Source organism: Carcharhinus amblyrhynchos, unplaced genomic scaffold (assembly GCF_965287045.1).
Source record: "Carcharhinus amblyrhynchos unplaced genomic scaffold, sCarAmb.v2.hapA scaffold_640, whole genome shotgun sequence".
Taxonomy (NCBI): Eukaryota; Metazoa; Chordata; class Chondrichthyes; order Carcharhiniformes; family Carcharhinidae; genus Carcharhinus; species Carcharhinus amblyrhynchos.
In genome coordinates this window covers 78516-94296 of record NW_027650380.1, presented here as the reverse complement: position 1 = coordinate 94296, position 15781 = coordinate 78516, and the positions used below count along the sequence as shown (strand labels likewise).

Below are 15781 nucleotides of genomic sequence, written 5' to 3'. Positions count from 1 at the left end.
CCCCCGCCCTCTCCCTGTCTCCTCACTCCCCAGCCCTCTCCCTGTCTCCCTCGCTCCCCCCACCCCTCTCCCTGTCTCCCTCGCTCCCCTTCCAGCCTCCGCCCCAGGGGGGTAGGGGAAGGGGTTAGAATGATGAAATCGAGGTGGAGGGGGATATTTCAGAGTACCGGGGGAGGGTGTGTGACACTGCGATGGTTTGGGTAAATGTGGATCCGATTATCTGGGATTTGTTCTCAGTCTGTCTCTGTGTCTCTCTCCCTCTCTCTCTGTCTCTCCCTCTGGTCTCTAGCTGTGTACATTTGTACAGAACAGAACAAGTGGAAGAACGCAAAACTGAAGTACAAATTGCCAGAATGTCACAAAGGTGAGAGAGAGATTAACCTCAGTAACACACAGTCTCCCTATCCCCTCGGTTACACCACACTCGGAGCACCGTGCACAGTTCCCGTCTCCCTATCCCCTCGGTTCGACCCAAACTCGGAGCACAGTTCCCGTCTCCCTATCCCCTCGGTTACACCCACACTCGGAGCACAGTTCCCGTCTCCCTATCCCCTCGGTTAGACCCACACTCGGAGCACAGTTCCCGTCTCCCTATCCCCTCGGTTAGACCCACACTCGGAGCACAGTTCCCGTCTCCCTATCCCCTCGGTTCGACCACACTCGGACAACAGTTCCCGACTCACTATCCTCTCGGTGGCACCCACACTCGGTGCACAGTTCCCGTCTCCCTATCCCCTCGGTTAGACCCACACTCGGAGCACAGTTCTGGTCTCCCTCTCCCGACTGAGGAAAGATTAGAGGGGGGAGCGGCGAGATTGTGGGGCTGGGATTAAAATTCGATCAAGCAACGGCCGATCGAAGGGGAGAGCAGGAATTGGACGGGCAGAAGGTCCTGTTTGAATCCTGCGTTGGTTCGATCTCAGTGTCCCAGATTGAGGAATTCTCCTTCCCTCCCTTTCTATCTCTCAGTTTCGTGCGGCGTTCCGAAGGATATCGAACACGGACACTTTGAATACGTGACAACGCACGGGGTCACGTCGTATCTCTCTGCGATCAAATATACTTGTGACGCAAACTACCACGAAAGAGATTTCAGCGATGAAGGTGGGTTCGAGAAATCTGTCCACAGGCAGAGCTGAGGGAGCACCGCACTGTGGGAGGGTCAGTGCTGAGGGAGCGCCGCATTGTGGGAGGGTCAGTGCTGAGGGAGCGCCGCATTGTGGGAGGGTCAGTGCTGAGGGAGCGCCGCACTGTGGGAGGGTCACTGCTGAGGGAGCGCCGCACTGTGGGAGGGTCAGTGCTGAGGGAGCACCGCACTGTGGGAGGGTCAGTGCTGAGGGAGCACCGCACTGTGGGAGGGTCAGTGCTGAGGGAGCACTGCACTGTGGGAGGGTCAGTGCTGAGGGAGCACCTCACTGTGGGAGGGTCAGTGCTGAGGGAGCGCCGCACTGTGGGAGGGTCAGTGCTGAGGGAGCTCCGCACTGTGGGAGGGTCAGCGCTGAGGGAGCGCCGCACTGTGGGAGGGTCAGTGCTGAGGGAGCGCCGCACTGTGGGAGGGTCAGTGCAGATGGAGCGCCGCACTGTGGGACGGTCAGTGCTGAGGGAGCACCGCACAGTGTGAGGGTCAGTGCTGAGGGAGCACCGCACTGTGGGAGGGTCAGTGCTGAGTGAGCGCCGCACTGTGGGAGGGTCAGTGCTGAGCGAGCACCGCACTGTGGGAGGGTCGGTGCTGAGGGAGCGCCACACTGTGGGAGGGTCAGTGCTGAGGGGGTGCCGCACTGTGGGAAGGTGAGTGCTGAGTCGGTGATGGGCTCTGCGGGGGAGTGTGGGGTGGGTACCGGGGGATATATCAGTTTGCCGTGCTGCACTCTAACCCCTGTTGTGCTGTCTAGGTGTTTATGTCTGTACGATCGAAGGGAAATGGAGAAACACTGACCTTGATTTCGAAATCCCTACATGCGAGCCAGGTACAGAATCATATTTACTCTGTCTGCCTTCCATCAGGGACCCCTGTTACTCAGGGAGACTCTCTCTGTCTCTGCGTGTCTCTCTGTCTCTGTCTCTCTGTCTCTCTCTCTCTCTCTGCCTCTCTCTGTATCTCTCTGTATCTCTCTGTCTCTCTCTCTCTCTGTCTGTCTCTGTCTCTCTGACTCTCTGTCTGTCTGTCTCTCTCTGTCTCTTTCTCTCTCTGTCACTCTCTCTCACTCTCTCTGTCTCTCCCTCTGTCTCTCACTCTCTCTGTCTCTCTCTGTCTGTCTCTGTCTCTGTTTCTGTCTCTCTCTCTCTCTCTCTTGTCTCTCTCTCTCTCTGTCTCTCTCGGTGAGGGGTCAGTCTGATGTTCTCTCCCTCTCTCTCTCTGTCTCTCTATCTCTCTCTCTCTCTGTCTCTCTCTCTGTCTCTCTGTCTCTCTCTCTCTGTCTCTCTCTTTCTCTCTCTCTCTCTCTCTGTCTCTCTCTATCTCTCTCTCTCTCTCTCTCTGTCTCTGTCTCTCTCTCTCTGTCTCTCTCGGTGAGGGGTCAGTCTGATGTTCTCTCCCTCTCTCTCTCTCTCTAGTTCTCTGTGGCCGTCCCGTGGTCCATTTGGAGACCCACCAGCGGGTGGTGGGGGGCCGGATGGTGGTGAACGGAGCCTCTCCTTGGAGCATGCTGCTGCGGGGGGCCGATGGGGAGATCATCGACGGGGCACTGATTGCCCACCAGTGGATGCTGACCAGCGCCCACGCCCTCCAGGGAGAGGGGCGCTCGGAGGCAGAGATCAAGGCCAATTTCCATGCCTACGTGGGCATGGAGGATGCCCGGGAAATGGACAGTGCCCACGAGGTCCACATCGACAAGATCTTCACCCACCCAAAGACCAAGGGTGCCGTGGTCTACAGCAACGACCTGGCCCTGGTCAAACTCAAGGAGAACATCACCTACTCCAATCATATCATGCCCATCTGCCTGCCCGCGCACGACCTGGCTGCCCCGGGCAAGGTGGGCCACCTGGCGGGCTGGGGGATGGGCGTGGAGCTGAAGCCCGCCACCCACCTGCTGTACGTGGAGCTGGGGGTGGCCAACGCCAGCCAGTGCCTGCACCAGCTGGCACAGAAGCAGCCCGGCCTCTTCGCCGAGGACGCCCCCGACCTGTTCTGCACCCAGCGCTCGGCGCTGGAGGAGAACGTGTGCCGGGGGGACCGGGGCGCCCCATTCGTGGTGGAGGAGGGGGGCGTGGAGTACGCCGCCGGCATCCTCTCCTACGACGAGGCCTGTCGGGCCGACACGTACGCCGTTTACACCAATATCTACACCCACCTCGACTGGCTCAAGGAGATCATGGCCAACCATTGAGTTTGAGGCTAAAATCAGAGCCGGGAGGTGGGGGTTGTGGGGTTGGGGCACTTCCCTGGCCCCACCCCCGGTTCCCCAATCACCCACCCCCAACCCCCACCAGAACTTCCAATCCTTCCATTCCCAAGAGCCCCGTTTGTCCAAACCCCGCTCAACCCAATCTTTGGCCCACACTGTACGGGACTGGCTAACTCGCTAAATTTTCAATAAAAATCCTCGTTGCAAAATATTCCGTCTCTCTCTCTCTCTGGCGATGACGAGGTGGGGAGTTGGGGGTGGGGAGGGTAGGATTAGTAAGTTTGGCACAGAGAGATGGGCCGAGTGGCCAGCAGCGAGGTTAAACACTGAAACCTTCTCCCTTGAGCCGCTGACATTGACACGGCAATGAAGTGCGGGTTACACAGGAAATAGCTTCCCACTGTTGACTCTATCCATACCCTTCATAATCTTATACACCTCCATTAGATCCCCCCTCAGTCGCCGTCTTTCAAGGGAAAACAGCCCCAATTTGCCCAATCTCTCCTCATAACCCAGTCCTTCCGTACCAGGGCAACATCCTGGTAAACCTCCTCTGCACTCTCTCCAGAGTCTCCACGTCCTTCCGGTAGTAAGGCCACCAGAACTGGACGCAGGACTCCAAATGCGGCCTGACCAACGTTCTGTACAACTGCGACATTAGACTCCAGCTCTTATACTCTATCCCCCTTCCTAGAAAGGCTAACATCCCATAGGCTTTCTTCACCACCTTCTCCACCTGTACTGCCACCTTCAAAGACTTGTGCACTTGCACCCCCAGGTCTCGCTGCGTTTCTATACTCTTTATAGGCTTACCCTTTATCATGTAACTCCCCCCGACATTATTCCGGCCAAAATGCATCACCTCACGTTTATCCGGATTAAATTCCCTTTGCCATATGTCTGCCCAATATCCCAGCCTATCGATATCCCGTTGTATTCCCAGACACTGCTCCTCACTGCCCGCCAATCCAGACATCTTAGTGTCATCTGCAAATTTGCTGATCGCACCACTTACTGCCTCTTCCAAGTCATTTATATCTCCCACAAAGAGAGGAGGTCCCAGTACTGAGCCCTGCGGCACACCACGGGTGACAGACCTCCAGCTGGAAAAGGACCCCTCCACTGCTACTCTCTGTCTCTTCTTAGCAATCCAGTTCTTAATCCATTCAGATACCTGGCCTTGTATCCCACGAGCCTTAATCTTTTCCACCAACCTACCATGAAGGACTTTGGGGAGAGTTACAGAACAAAGAGATCTCGGGGGACAGGTTCATAGCTCCTTGAAAGTGGAGTCACAGGTGGACAGAGTGGTGAAGAAGGCACTCGGCAAGCTTGGTTTCATCGGTCAGAACATTGAATACAGGAGTTGGGACGTCTTGTTGAAGTTGTACAAGACATTGGTAAGGACACACTTGGAATACTGTGTACAGTTCTGGTCACCCTATTATAGAAAGGATATTATTAAACTAGAAAGAGCGCAGGAAAGATTTACTAGGATGTTACCGGGGACTCGATGGATTGAGTTATAAGGAGAGGCTGGGATAGACTGGGACTTTTTTCTCTGGAGCGTAGAGGGGTGATCTGATAGAGGTCTATAAAATAATGAGGGGCACAGATCAGTGAGATAGTTAATATCTTTTCCCCAAAGGTAGGGGAGTCTAAAACTAGAGGGCAGAGGCTTAAGGTGAGAGGGGAGAGATACAGAAGGGTCCAGAGGGGCAATTTTTTCACCCAGAGGGTGGTGAGTGTCTGGAACGAGCTGCCAGAGGCAGGAGTAGAGGCAGGGACAACTTTATCTTTTAAAAAGTGTTTAGACAGTTCCATGGGTAAGGTGGGTATAGAGGGATATGGGGCAAACGCGGGCAATTGGGATTAGCTTAGGGGTGTAAAAAAGGGGATAGTATGGACAGGTTGGGCCGAAGGGCCTGTTTCCATGCTGTAAACCTCTGTGACTCTACCTGTGGTGAGGGGGATTCGAACCCAGGTCATTCGCTGAGTTTCTGGGTAAATGCCAAGTCGATAATAGCACCAGGCATCTCCTCCCACATTCCACTCCTTCCTCCCTGCGCTCATTATCTCCCTCTGTCTCTCTCTCTCTCACATTCCCCCCCTCTCTCTATCTCTATTCCCACATTCGCCCTCAATCCCCCTGCCTCTCCCTCCCTCTCTCTGTCTCTCTCTCTCTCTTTCTGTCTCTCTCTCTCTCTGTCTCCCACTTTTATTCTCTTTCTCTCTCTCTGTCTCTCTCTTTCTCCCTCCCCTCCTCTCTCTCTCTCTCTCTGTCTCTCTCTCTCACACATTCTCTCTCTCTCTCTCTCTTTCTCCCTCCCCTCCTCTCTTTCTCTCTGTCTCTCTCTCTCACACATTCTCTCTCTCTCTCCCTCTTTCTCTGACCCCCTCTCTCTTTCTGTTTTTCTCTCTCACTCTCTTTCCCTCACACACTCTCTCTCTCACCTTCCTTCCCTCTCTCTTTCTCTGTTCCCCCCTTCTCTCACTTTCTTTCTCTCTCTCAACTCCCTCTTTCTCTCTCTCTGCCTCCCTCCCTTTCTCTCTCACACTCTTTCTCTCTCCTCCAGCCTCCCTCAACCCTCTCTCTTCGGCACATTCGAACCCTCCCTACCCCTGACAATTTCCTCAACCCCCTCTCGTCTCCCCACTCCTGCCCACTCGCCTCTCCCCCTGCAGAGTAACAGCAAGACTCCCTCCCCTCCCTCCCCTCACCCCCCAACATGGCCTCTCCCATTGAGTGTTGATGAGGGGGAGAAGTGGTTCTGGGAGTGGGTAGGTTGTGGTGGGGGTGTGGGGGGGAGACAGGGACGGAGTGATGGAGATGGCAGTTGTGGGGGGAGGGGGGGGTCCAACTGCCCTGGGTCCTGGGCGTGGCAGACTGGCGACAAGGACAGGAAACTTGGAAAGAGGCGGAGCAGAGTTGGAGCACGACGGAGTGAAGGCCACCATGGTCAAATAGCCAAAGGGTCGCAAGGGCTGGGAGCTGGGCCCCGCTGAGCAATGAGGACACGGGAGAGAATCGGGGAAAGGTTTCTCTCCCAATTCCCCACCCCAACCATCACATACGCACACACACATACACACACAAACATCGTGAGCAGTTTTGGGTCCCCCGTATCTCAGGAAGGGTGTGCTGGGCCTTGGAAAGGGTCCGGAGGAGGTTCACCAGGATGATTCCCTGGAATGAAGAGCTTGTCCGTGTGTGAGGAACAGGTTGGGGGACTCTGGGTCTGTCCTCGTTGGGAGTTTAGAAGGATGAGGGGGGAGGGAGGGGGATCTTATTGAAACTTACAGGATACTGCGAGGCCCTGGATAGAGTGGACGTGGAGAGGATGTTTCCACCAGGAGGGAAAAACTAGACCCAGAGAGGGCGCAACCTCAGGCTGAAGGGACGACCCTTTAAAACAAGAGATGGGGAGGGATTTCTTCAGCCGGAGAGTGGGGAATCTGTGGGACTCTTTGCCCCAGAGGAGGGCGGGTCACTGAGTGTCTTTAAGACAGAGATAGATCGGTTCCTGATTAATAAGGGGATCGGGGGGGAGGAAAAGGGCAGGAGAACGGGGAGGAGAAAAATATTAGCCGTGATAGAATGGGGGGGGGGGGGGGGCAGAGTGGATGGGCCGAGTGGCCTCGTTCTGCTCCTATATCTTGCGGTCTAACCACATTGCTGTGTCTCTGGAGTCACATGGAGGCCAGACCCGGGGTAAGGACGGCAGATTTCCTTCCCGAAAGGTGGGTTTTCCCGACACCGGGTCACCCGTAGATTCTTAATCCCGGAGATTATTTTATTGGGTTGGGATTCCGCCGTGGTGGGAATGGAATCCGGGTCCCCCAGAACATTGGCTGAGTCCCTGGATTAATAGCCTAGTGATAATCCCACAGAGACCATCGCTTCCCCATCACCAATCCAACACGGCCTCCCTCCTTCTGTAATCTGTACCCCGGATTGAGAAAGGGGAGTGTCCCCACATTCCTTTCTCGCCACCCCCTGCGAACGTGCCCCCCCCCACCCCATCCCCACCCCCCCCAATCCTTGTGGGCAAACACACCCAGGGTCCCTCCGTTCTTCGGAACCGCACCCCCTCAGTCCCAGACCTTTCACAACGTCCATCCTTGTTCATTCCCCCTTCCAAAGCCTTCTCACCCGGCGCTTTTCCGGGCTAAACTGCGTCTGCCGTTTCTCCGCCCGTGTGACCAGCTCGCCCCCATCTTCCCGCAAACCCAGGACACTCGGGGTGGCACAGGGGGGTGAGCCCTGCTGCCTCGCCGCGCCAGGGACCCGGGTTCAATTCCCCGGGCTCGGTTCTGCATGTTCCCCCCGTGTCTGCGTGGGTTTTTCCCCTCCGGGACTCGGTTCTGCATGTTCCCCCCGTGTCTGCGTGGGTTTTTCCCCTCCGGGGCTCGGTTCTGCATGTTCCCCCCGTGTCTGCGTGGGTTTTTCCCTCCGGGGCTCGGTTCTGCATGTTCCCCCCGTGTCTGCGTGGGTTTTTCCCTCCGGGCTCGGTTCTGCATGTTCCCCCCGTGTCTGCGTGGGTTTTTCCCGCCGGGCTCGGTTCTGCATGTTCCCCCCGTGTCTGCGTGGGTTTTTCCCCTCCGGGGCTCGGTTCTGCATGTTCCCCCCGTGTCTGCGTGGGTTTTTCCCTCCGGGGCTCGGTTCTGCATGTTCCCCCCGTGTCTGCGTGGGTTTTTCTCTCCGGGCTCGGTTCTGCATGTTCCCCCCGTGTCTGTGTGGGTTTCCCTCCGAGCTCCACCCCCCCCCAACCACAGTTGGAAAGACGGGTACAGTTCCCCGTGCTAAACCCTCCCTCAGTGTCACCCGGACTGGAGGGCGGTGATTTTTCACAGTAACTTCATTGCCGTGTCAATGTCAGCGGCTCAAGGGAGAAGGTTTCAGTGTTTAACCTCGCTGCTGGCCACTCGGCCCATCTCTCTCTGTGTTAAACTTACTAATCCTACCCCCACCCACGACTCCCCACCTCGTCATCGCCAGAGGGAGAGAGAGAGAGACGGAATATTTTGCAACGAGGATTTTTATTGAAAATTTAGCGAGTAAGCCAGTCCCGTACAGGGTGGGCCAATGATTGGGTTGGGGGGGGGTTTGGATAGAGGGGGCTCTTGGGAATGGAAGGATTGGAAGTTTTGGTGGGGGTTGGTGGGGGGGGTGATTGGGGAACCGGGGGTGGGGGCCAGGGAAGTGCCTGCCCCAACGCCACACCCCCCCACCCCCCAGCTCTGATTTTTAGCCGCAAACTCAATGGTTGGCCATGATCTCCTTGAGCCAGTCGAGGTGGGTGTAGATATTGGTGTAAACGGCGTACGTGTCGGCCCGACAGGCCTCGTCGTAGGAGAGGATGCCGGCGGCGTACTCCACGCCCCCCTCCTCCACCACGAAGGGGGCGCCCCGGTCCCCCCGGCACACGTTCTCCTCCAGCGCCGAGCGCTGGGTGCAGAACAGGTCGGGGGCGTCCTCGGCGAAGAGGCCGGGCTGCTTCTGGGCCAGCTGGTGCAGGCACTGGCTGGCGTTGGCCACCCCCAGCTCCACGTACAGCAGGTGGGTGGCGGGCTTCAGCTCCACGCCCATCCCCCAGCCCGCCAGGTGGCCCACCTTGCCCGGGGCAGCCAGGTCGTGCGCGGGCAGGCAGATGGGCATGATATGATTGGAGTAGGTGATGTTCTCCTTGAGTTTGACCAGGGCCAGGTCGTTGCTGTAGACCACGGCATCCTTGGTCTTTGGGTGGGTGAAGATCTTGTCGATGTGGACCTCGTGGGCACTGTCCATTTCCCGGGCATCCTCCATGCCCACGTAGGCATGGAAATTGGCCTTGATCTCTGCCTCCGAGCGCCCCTCTCCCTGGAGGGCGTGGGCGCTGGTCAGCATCCACTGGTGGGCAATCAGTGCCCCGTCGATGATCTCCCCATCGGCCCCCCGCAGCAGCATGCTCCAAGGAGAGGCTCCGTTCACCACCATCCGGCCCCCCACCACCCGCTGGTGGGTCTCCAAATGGACCACGGGACGGCCACAGAGAACTAGAGAGAGAGAGAGAGAGAGAGAACATCAGACTGATCCCTCACCGAGAGAGAGAAAGAGACAGAGAGAGAGAGACAGAGAGAGAGAGAGAGAGAGGGAGAGAACATCAGACTGACCCCTCACCGAGAGAGACAGAGAGAGACAGAGAGAGAGAGAGAGAGAGACAGAGAGAGAGAGACAGAGAGAGAGACAGAGAGAGAGAGAGAGAGAGACAGAGAGATAGAGACAGAGAGAGAAGACAGAGAGAGAGAGAGGGAGAGAACATCAGACTGACCCCTCACCGAGAGAGACAGAGAGAGAGAGAGACAGAGAGAGAGAGGCAGAGAGAGACAGAGAGAGACAGAGAGAGACAGAGAGAGACAGAGAGGTAGAGAGAGAGAGACAGAGAGACACGCAGAGACAGAGAGAGTCTCCCTGTGTAACAGGGGTCCCTGATGGAAGGCAGACAGAGTAAATATGATTCTGTACCTGGCTCGCATGTAGGGATTTCGTAATCAAGGTCAGTGTTTCTCCATTTCCCTTCGATCGTACAGACATAAACACCTAGAGAGCACAACAGGGGTTAGAGTGCAGCACAGCAAACTGATATATCCCCCGGTACCCACCCCACACTCCCCCGCAGAGCCCATCATCGACTCAGCACTGACCCTCCCACAGTGCGGTGCTCCCTCAGCACTGACCCTCCCACAGTGCGGGGCTCCCTCAGCACCGACCCTCCCACAGTGCGGCGCTCCCTCAGCACTCACTCTCCCACAGTGCGGTGCTCCCTCAGCACCGACCCTCCCACAGTGCGGCGCTCCCTCAGCACTGACCCTCCCACAGTGCGGTGCTCCCTCAGCACTGACCCTCCCACAGTGCGGCGCTCCCTCAGCACTGACCCTCCCACAGTGCGGTGCTCCCTCAGCACTGACCCTCCCACAGTGCGGTACTCCCTCAGCACTGACCCTCCCACAGTGCGGTGCTCCCTCAGCACTGACCCTCCCACAGTGCGGTGCTCCCTCAGCACTGACCCTCCCACAGTGCGGCGCTCCCTCAGCACTGACCCTCCCACAGTGCGGTGCTCCCTCAGCACTGACCCTCCCACAGTGCGGCGCTCCCTCAGCTCTGTCTGTGGACAGATTTCTCGAACCCACCTTCATCGCTGAAATCTCTTTCGTGGTAGTTTGCGTCACAAGTATATTTGATCGCAGAGAGATACGACGTGACCCCGTGCGTTGTCACGTATTCAAAGTGTCCGTGTACGATATCCTTCGGAACGCCGCACGAAACTGAGAGATAGAAAGGGAGGGAAGGAGAATTCCTCAATCTGGGACACTGAGATCGAACCAACGCAGGAGTCAAACAGACCCTTCTGCCCGTCCAATTCCTGCTCTCCCCTTCGATCGGCCATTGCTTGATCGAATTTTAACCCCAACCCCACAATCTCGCCGCTCCCCCCTCTAATCTTTCCTCAGTCGGGATAGGGAGATCGGAACTGTTCTCCGAGTGTGGGTCTAACCGAGGGGATAGGGAGATGGGAACTCTGCTCCGAATGTGGGTCGAATCAAGGGGACAGGGAGACAGGAACTGTGCCCCGAGTGTGGGTCTAACCGAGGGGATAGGGAGTCGGGAACTGTGCTCCGAATGTGGGTCTAACCGAAGGGATCGGGAGACAGGAACTGTGCTCCAAGTGTGGGTCTAACCGAGGGGATCGGGAGACAGGAACTGTGCTCCGAGTGTGGGTCTAACCGAGGGGATAGGGAGACGGGAACTGTGCTCCGAGTGTGGGTCTAATCAAGGGGATAGGGAGACGGGAACTGTGCTCCGAGTGTGGGTCTAACCGAGGGGATCGGGAGACAGGAACTGTGCTCCGAGTGTGGGTCTAACCGAGGGGATAGGGAGACGGGAACTGTGCTCCGAGTGTGGGTCTAATCAAGGGGATAGCGAGACGGGAACTGTGCTCCGAGTGTGGGTCTAACCGAGGGGATAGGGAGACGGGAACTGTGCTCCGAGTGTGGGTCTAACCGAGGGGATAGGGAGACGGGAACTGTGCTCCGAGTGTGGGTCTAACTGAGGGGATAGGGAGACGGGAACTGTGCTCCGAGTGTGGGACTAACCGAGGGGATAGGGAGACAGGAACTGTGCTCCGAGTGTGGGTCTAACTGAGGGGATAGGGAGACAGGAACTGTGCTCCGAGTGTGGGTCTAACTGAGGGGACAGGGAGACGGGAACTGTGCTCCGAGTGTGGGTCTAACCGAGGGGATAGGGAGACGGGAACTGTGCTCCGAGTGTGGGTCTAACCGAGGGGATAGGGAGACGGGAACTGTGCTCTGAGTGTGGGCTAACCGAGGGGATAGGAAGACGGGAACTGAGCTCCGAGTGTGGGTCTAACTGAGGGGATAGGGAGACGGGAACTGTGCTCCGAGTGTGGATCCAGTCAAGGGGATAGGGAGACAGGAACTGTGCTCCGAGTGTGGGTCTAACTGAGGGGATAGGGAGACGGGAACTGTGCTCCGATTGTTCGTCTAACCGAGGGGATAGGGAGACCAGAACTGTGCTCCGAGTGTGAGTCCAATCAAGGGGATAGGGAGATGGGAACTGTGCTCCGAGTGTGGTCTAATCGAGGGTATAGGGAGACGGGAACTGTGCTCCGAGTGTGGTTCTAACCGAGGGGATAGGGAGACAGGAACTGTGCTCCGAGTGTGGGTCTAACCGAGTGGATAGGGAGACGGGAAGTGTGCTCCGAGTGTGGGTCTAACCGCGGGGATAGGGAGACGGGAACTGTGCTCCGAGTGTGGGTCTAACCGAGGGGATAGGGAGACGGGAACTGTGCTCCGAGTGTGGTGTAACCGAGGGGATAGGGAGACTGTGTGTTACTGAGGTTAATCTCTCTCTCACCTTTGTGACATTCTGGCAATTTGTACTTCAGTTTTGCGTTCTTCCACTTGTTCTGTTCTGTACAAATGTACACAGCTAGAGACCAGAGGGAGAGACAGAGAGAGAGAGAGAGAGAGACACAGAGACAGGCTGAGAACAAATCCCAGATAATCGGATCCACATTTACCCAAACCATCGCAGTGTCACACACCCTCCCCCGGTACTCTGAAATATCCCCCTCCACCTCGATTTCATCATTCTAACCCCTTCCCCTACCCCACTGGGGCGGAGGCTGGAAGGGGAGCGAGGGAGACAAGGAGAGGGCGGGGCGAGCGAGGGAGACAGGGAGAGGGCGGGGGGAGTGAGGGAGACAGGGAGAGGGCAGGGTGAATGAGGGATGGGCCTCAGAGTGTGGGATTTACAACAGCTCATTTTGGATTTCCTCAAATTGCTCCCAAACCCATTCCAAAATTGCCTAACATTATGATCACTCTTTCCTGGATCTCCCAGCTTAGCAAGGTCACGAACCATCCCAGTTTCCGCCAACAACACTGGGCTGGAAATATTCTCTTCCTGGTTGTGTCCTTGGTAGAATGAACCAGAAGTTTACCCGACTCTGAAGCTGCTTCTCTCGGTCTGGGAACAATCGCTCAAATTTACCAGGGGAACTCTTCACAGCGTTCCTTATCGCGCAGGTTTGCTGCTTATCCGACATGGCCATCCTTTGATATCAGGACGGCTGGCGTTTCTCCCCATCATTCTCGAAAAGAAAACAATCACTGGTGGCATCCCCGCCCACCCCAGGCCCAATCGCGATCTCCTCAGTTAACTCGGTAAACATTGCGAACACAATCTTGGTCGCCTTGTAAACATAACCCGGAGGCCGGTGGGTGGAGCACAATCGACACAGCTCACTCAGAGAAGAATAAGAACAGCGTGTCAGCGAACGTTCAGTGAGTGTCCGGTGAATTTGGCTGGCAATACACCTGTATCCCCAAATTCCATCAACGTCAGGTTACAGGCTGCCCTAGAATATTTCAGCCCAATAGTCAGCAGAAGGGGATGCACGATTTTCTTTTTGGTGGGGGCAGTGGGGGGGTGCGGGGGTGGTTTCCTCACTCGATTACACTTTGATGGTTCGCCCCCGGACACCAGCGTTACCTACCCTCCTCGGGATCCTCGAGGTGGTAGACCGGGCCATTGCAAACATATTTGATCACGGAAAGATAGGTGTCATCATCGTGATGAGACAGATATTCATAATGTCCGTGAGAAATATTCGCAGGAACGCCGCAGTGAACTAAAACAGGAGGAGAGAGAGAGAGAGACAGAGAGGGAGTGCAGTGAGGCACAGATCAGTAACGCATTTAGTCCTTCAGCTCCCACCCACAGTGTGTGGCTCCCTCGGCACTGACCCTCCCACAGTGCGGCGCTCCCTCAGCCCTGACCCTCCCACAGTGCGGTGCTCCCTCAGCACTGACCCTCCCACAGTGCGGCGCTCACTCAGCACTGACCCTCCCACAGTGCGGCACTCCCTCAGCACTGACCCTCCCACAGTACGGCGCTCCCTCAGCACTGCCAATCCAATATAATCCACCCTTATTCAGATCCACAACAGGATCTCAACAGAGCCCAGAACAATAAATATTGTAAAAACCCTCACCGTCATGGTGCCCCCTGGGTTGAATGCGAATACCTGGTTAAAACAAAAGATTGAAATAAATCATTGTTCGAACCTGTGCCAGGTCTGACCAAATCCTGGACACAAACTCCCACAGTGCGGCGCTCCCTCAGCACTGACCCTCCCACAGTGCGGCGCTCCCTCAGCACTGACCCTCCCACAGTGCGGCGCTCCCTCTGCACTGACCCTCCCACAGTGCGGTGCTCCCTCAGCACTGACCCTCCCACAGTGCGGCACTCCCTCAGCACTGACCCTCCCACAGTGCGGCGCTCCCTCAGCACCGACCCTCTCACAGTGTGGCGCTCCCTCAGCACCGACCCTCTCACAGTGCGGTGCTCCCTCAGCTCTGACCCTCCCATATTGCGACGCTCCCTCGGCACTGACCCGAGTGCGAGTGTGAAGGAGGCAGAATTATGATCACTATTCCCTCAAATGCTCCCCCACAGAGAGATCCGACACTTGTCCAAGTTCATTCCGCAAAGCCAGGTCTCCAGAGAGCCCAGAATACTAAACATTGCACTCACTCACCATGCTCGCGTTCGATATGCCAGATTTCTTGGGAATCTGGTTAAAAAACAGACAGAAATACAACGCCGTTAGCCCCAGTTCCAAAATCCAACGTTCCCTGCTAAGTTACTCCCACAGTGCGGTGCTCCCTCAGCACTGACCCTCCCACAGTGCGGCGCTCCCTCAGCACTGACCCTCCCACAGTGCGGCGCTCGCTCAGCACTGACCCTCCCACAGTGCGACGCTCGCTCAGCACTGACCCTCCCACAGTGCGGCGCTCGCTCAGCACAGACCCTCCCACAGTGCGGCGCTCCCTCAGCACTGACCCTCCCACAGTGCGGCGCTCGCTCAGCACTGACCCTCCCACAGTGCGGCGCTCGCTCAGCACTGACCCTCCCACAGTGCGGCGCTCCCTCAGCACTGACCCTCCCACAGTGCGGCGCTCGCTCAGCACTGACCCTCCCACAGTGCGGCGCGCCCTCAGCACTGACCCTCCCACAGTGCGGCGCTCCCTCAGCCCTGACCCCCCCACAGTGCGGCGCTCCCTCAGCACTGACCCTCCCACAGAGCGGCGCTCCCTCAGCACTGACCCTCCCGCAGTGCGACGCTCCCTCAGCACTGACCCTCCCACAGTGCGACTCACCCACACATGGATTGAGGTGTGATAATGCTCCAATCAAACAGAGCAACATCAAACGGAACCAGAAAATCCTGCAAGAATAAAACACAGAAAATATCTATTCCCAAATAAACAAAGTCTTTGCGAAGAAGGAACACTGTCCCCATCAAACACTCCCAGGACAGGTACAGCACGGGGTTAGATACAGAGTAAAGCTCCCTCTACACTGTCCCACATCAAACACTCCCAGGACAGGTACAGCACGGGGTTAGATACAGAGTAAAGCTCCCTCTACACTGTCCCCCCATAAAACACTCCCAGGACAGGAACAACATGGGGTTCGATTCAGAGTAAAGCTCCCTCTACACTGTCCCCCCATCAAAAACTCCCAGGGCAGGTACAGCACGGGGTGAGATACAGAGTAAAGCTCCCTCTGCACTGTCCCCATCAAGCACTCCCAGGACAGGGACAGCACGAGGTTAGATACAGAGTAAAGCTCCCTCTACACTGTCCCCCATCAAACACTCCCAGGACAAGTACAGCACGGGGTTAGATACAGAGTAAAGCTCCCTCTACACTGTCCCACATCAAACACTCCCAGGACAAGTACAGCAAGGGGTTAGATACAGAGTAAATCTCCCTCTACACTGTCCCACATCAAACACTCCCAGGACAGGTATAGCACGGGGTTAGATACAGAGTAAAGCTCCCTCTACACTGTCCCCACATCAAAC

General features: G+C 56.7%; 2 protein-coding genes across 2 annotated transcripts in view; one reads left to right on the top strand and one right to left on the bottom strand.

Annotated features, from left to right (window-relative positions):
* Nucleotides 1-289: 289 nt before the first annotated feature.
* LOC145339730 (complement C1r subcomponent-like) lies at nucleotides 290-3329 on the top strand (the record flags this gene model as incomplete). Its single annotated transcript, XM_080184255.1, has 4 exons — nucleotides 290-364; nucleotides 970-1104; nucleotides 1893-1967; nucleotides 2554-3329. Coding segments are annotated over 4 exons (1061 nt in total), but the record flags the coding sequence as incomplete, so codon positions are not given.
* Nucleotides 3330-8594: 5265 nt separating this feature from the next.
* Nucleotides 8595-15781, bottom strand: part of LOC145339729 (haptoglobin-like) — a 74178-nt gene continuing 66991 nt past the window's right edge. Inside the window, exons 2-8 of the mRNA XM_080184254.1 lie at nucleotides 15072-15139; nucleotides 14450-14485; nucleotides 13406-13540; nucleotides 12262-12336; nucleotides 10518-10652; nucleotides 9853-9927; nucleotides 8595-9383 (exon numbers count right to left, since the gene is read on the bottom strand). Coding sequence (XP_080040380.1) covers nucleotides 8608-9383; nucleotides 9853-9927; nucleotides 10518-10652; nucleotides 12262-12336; nucleotides 13406-13540; nucleotides 14450-14485; nucleotides 15072-15139 — 1300 coding nt within the window. The 3' untranslated portion in view covers nucleotides 8595-8607. The remainder of the gene's footprint in view (nucleotides 9384-9852; nucleotides 9928-10517; nucleotides 10653-12261; nucleotides 12337-13405; nucleotides 13541-14449; nucleotides 14486-15071; nucleotides 15140-15781) is intronic.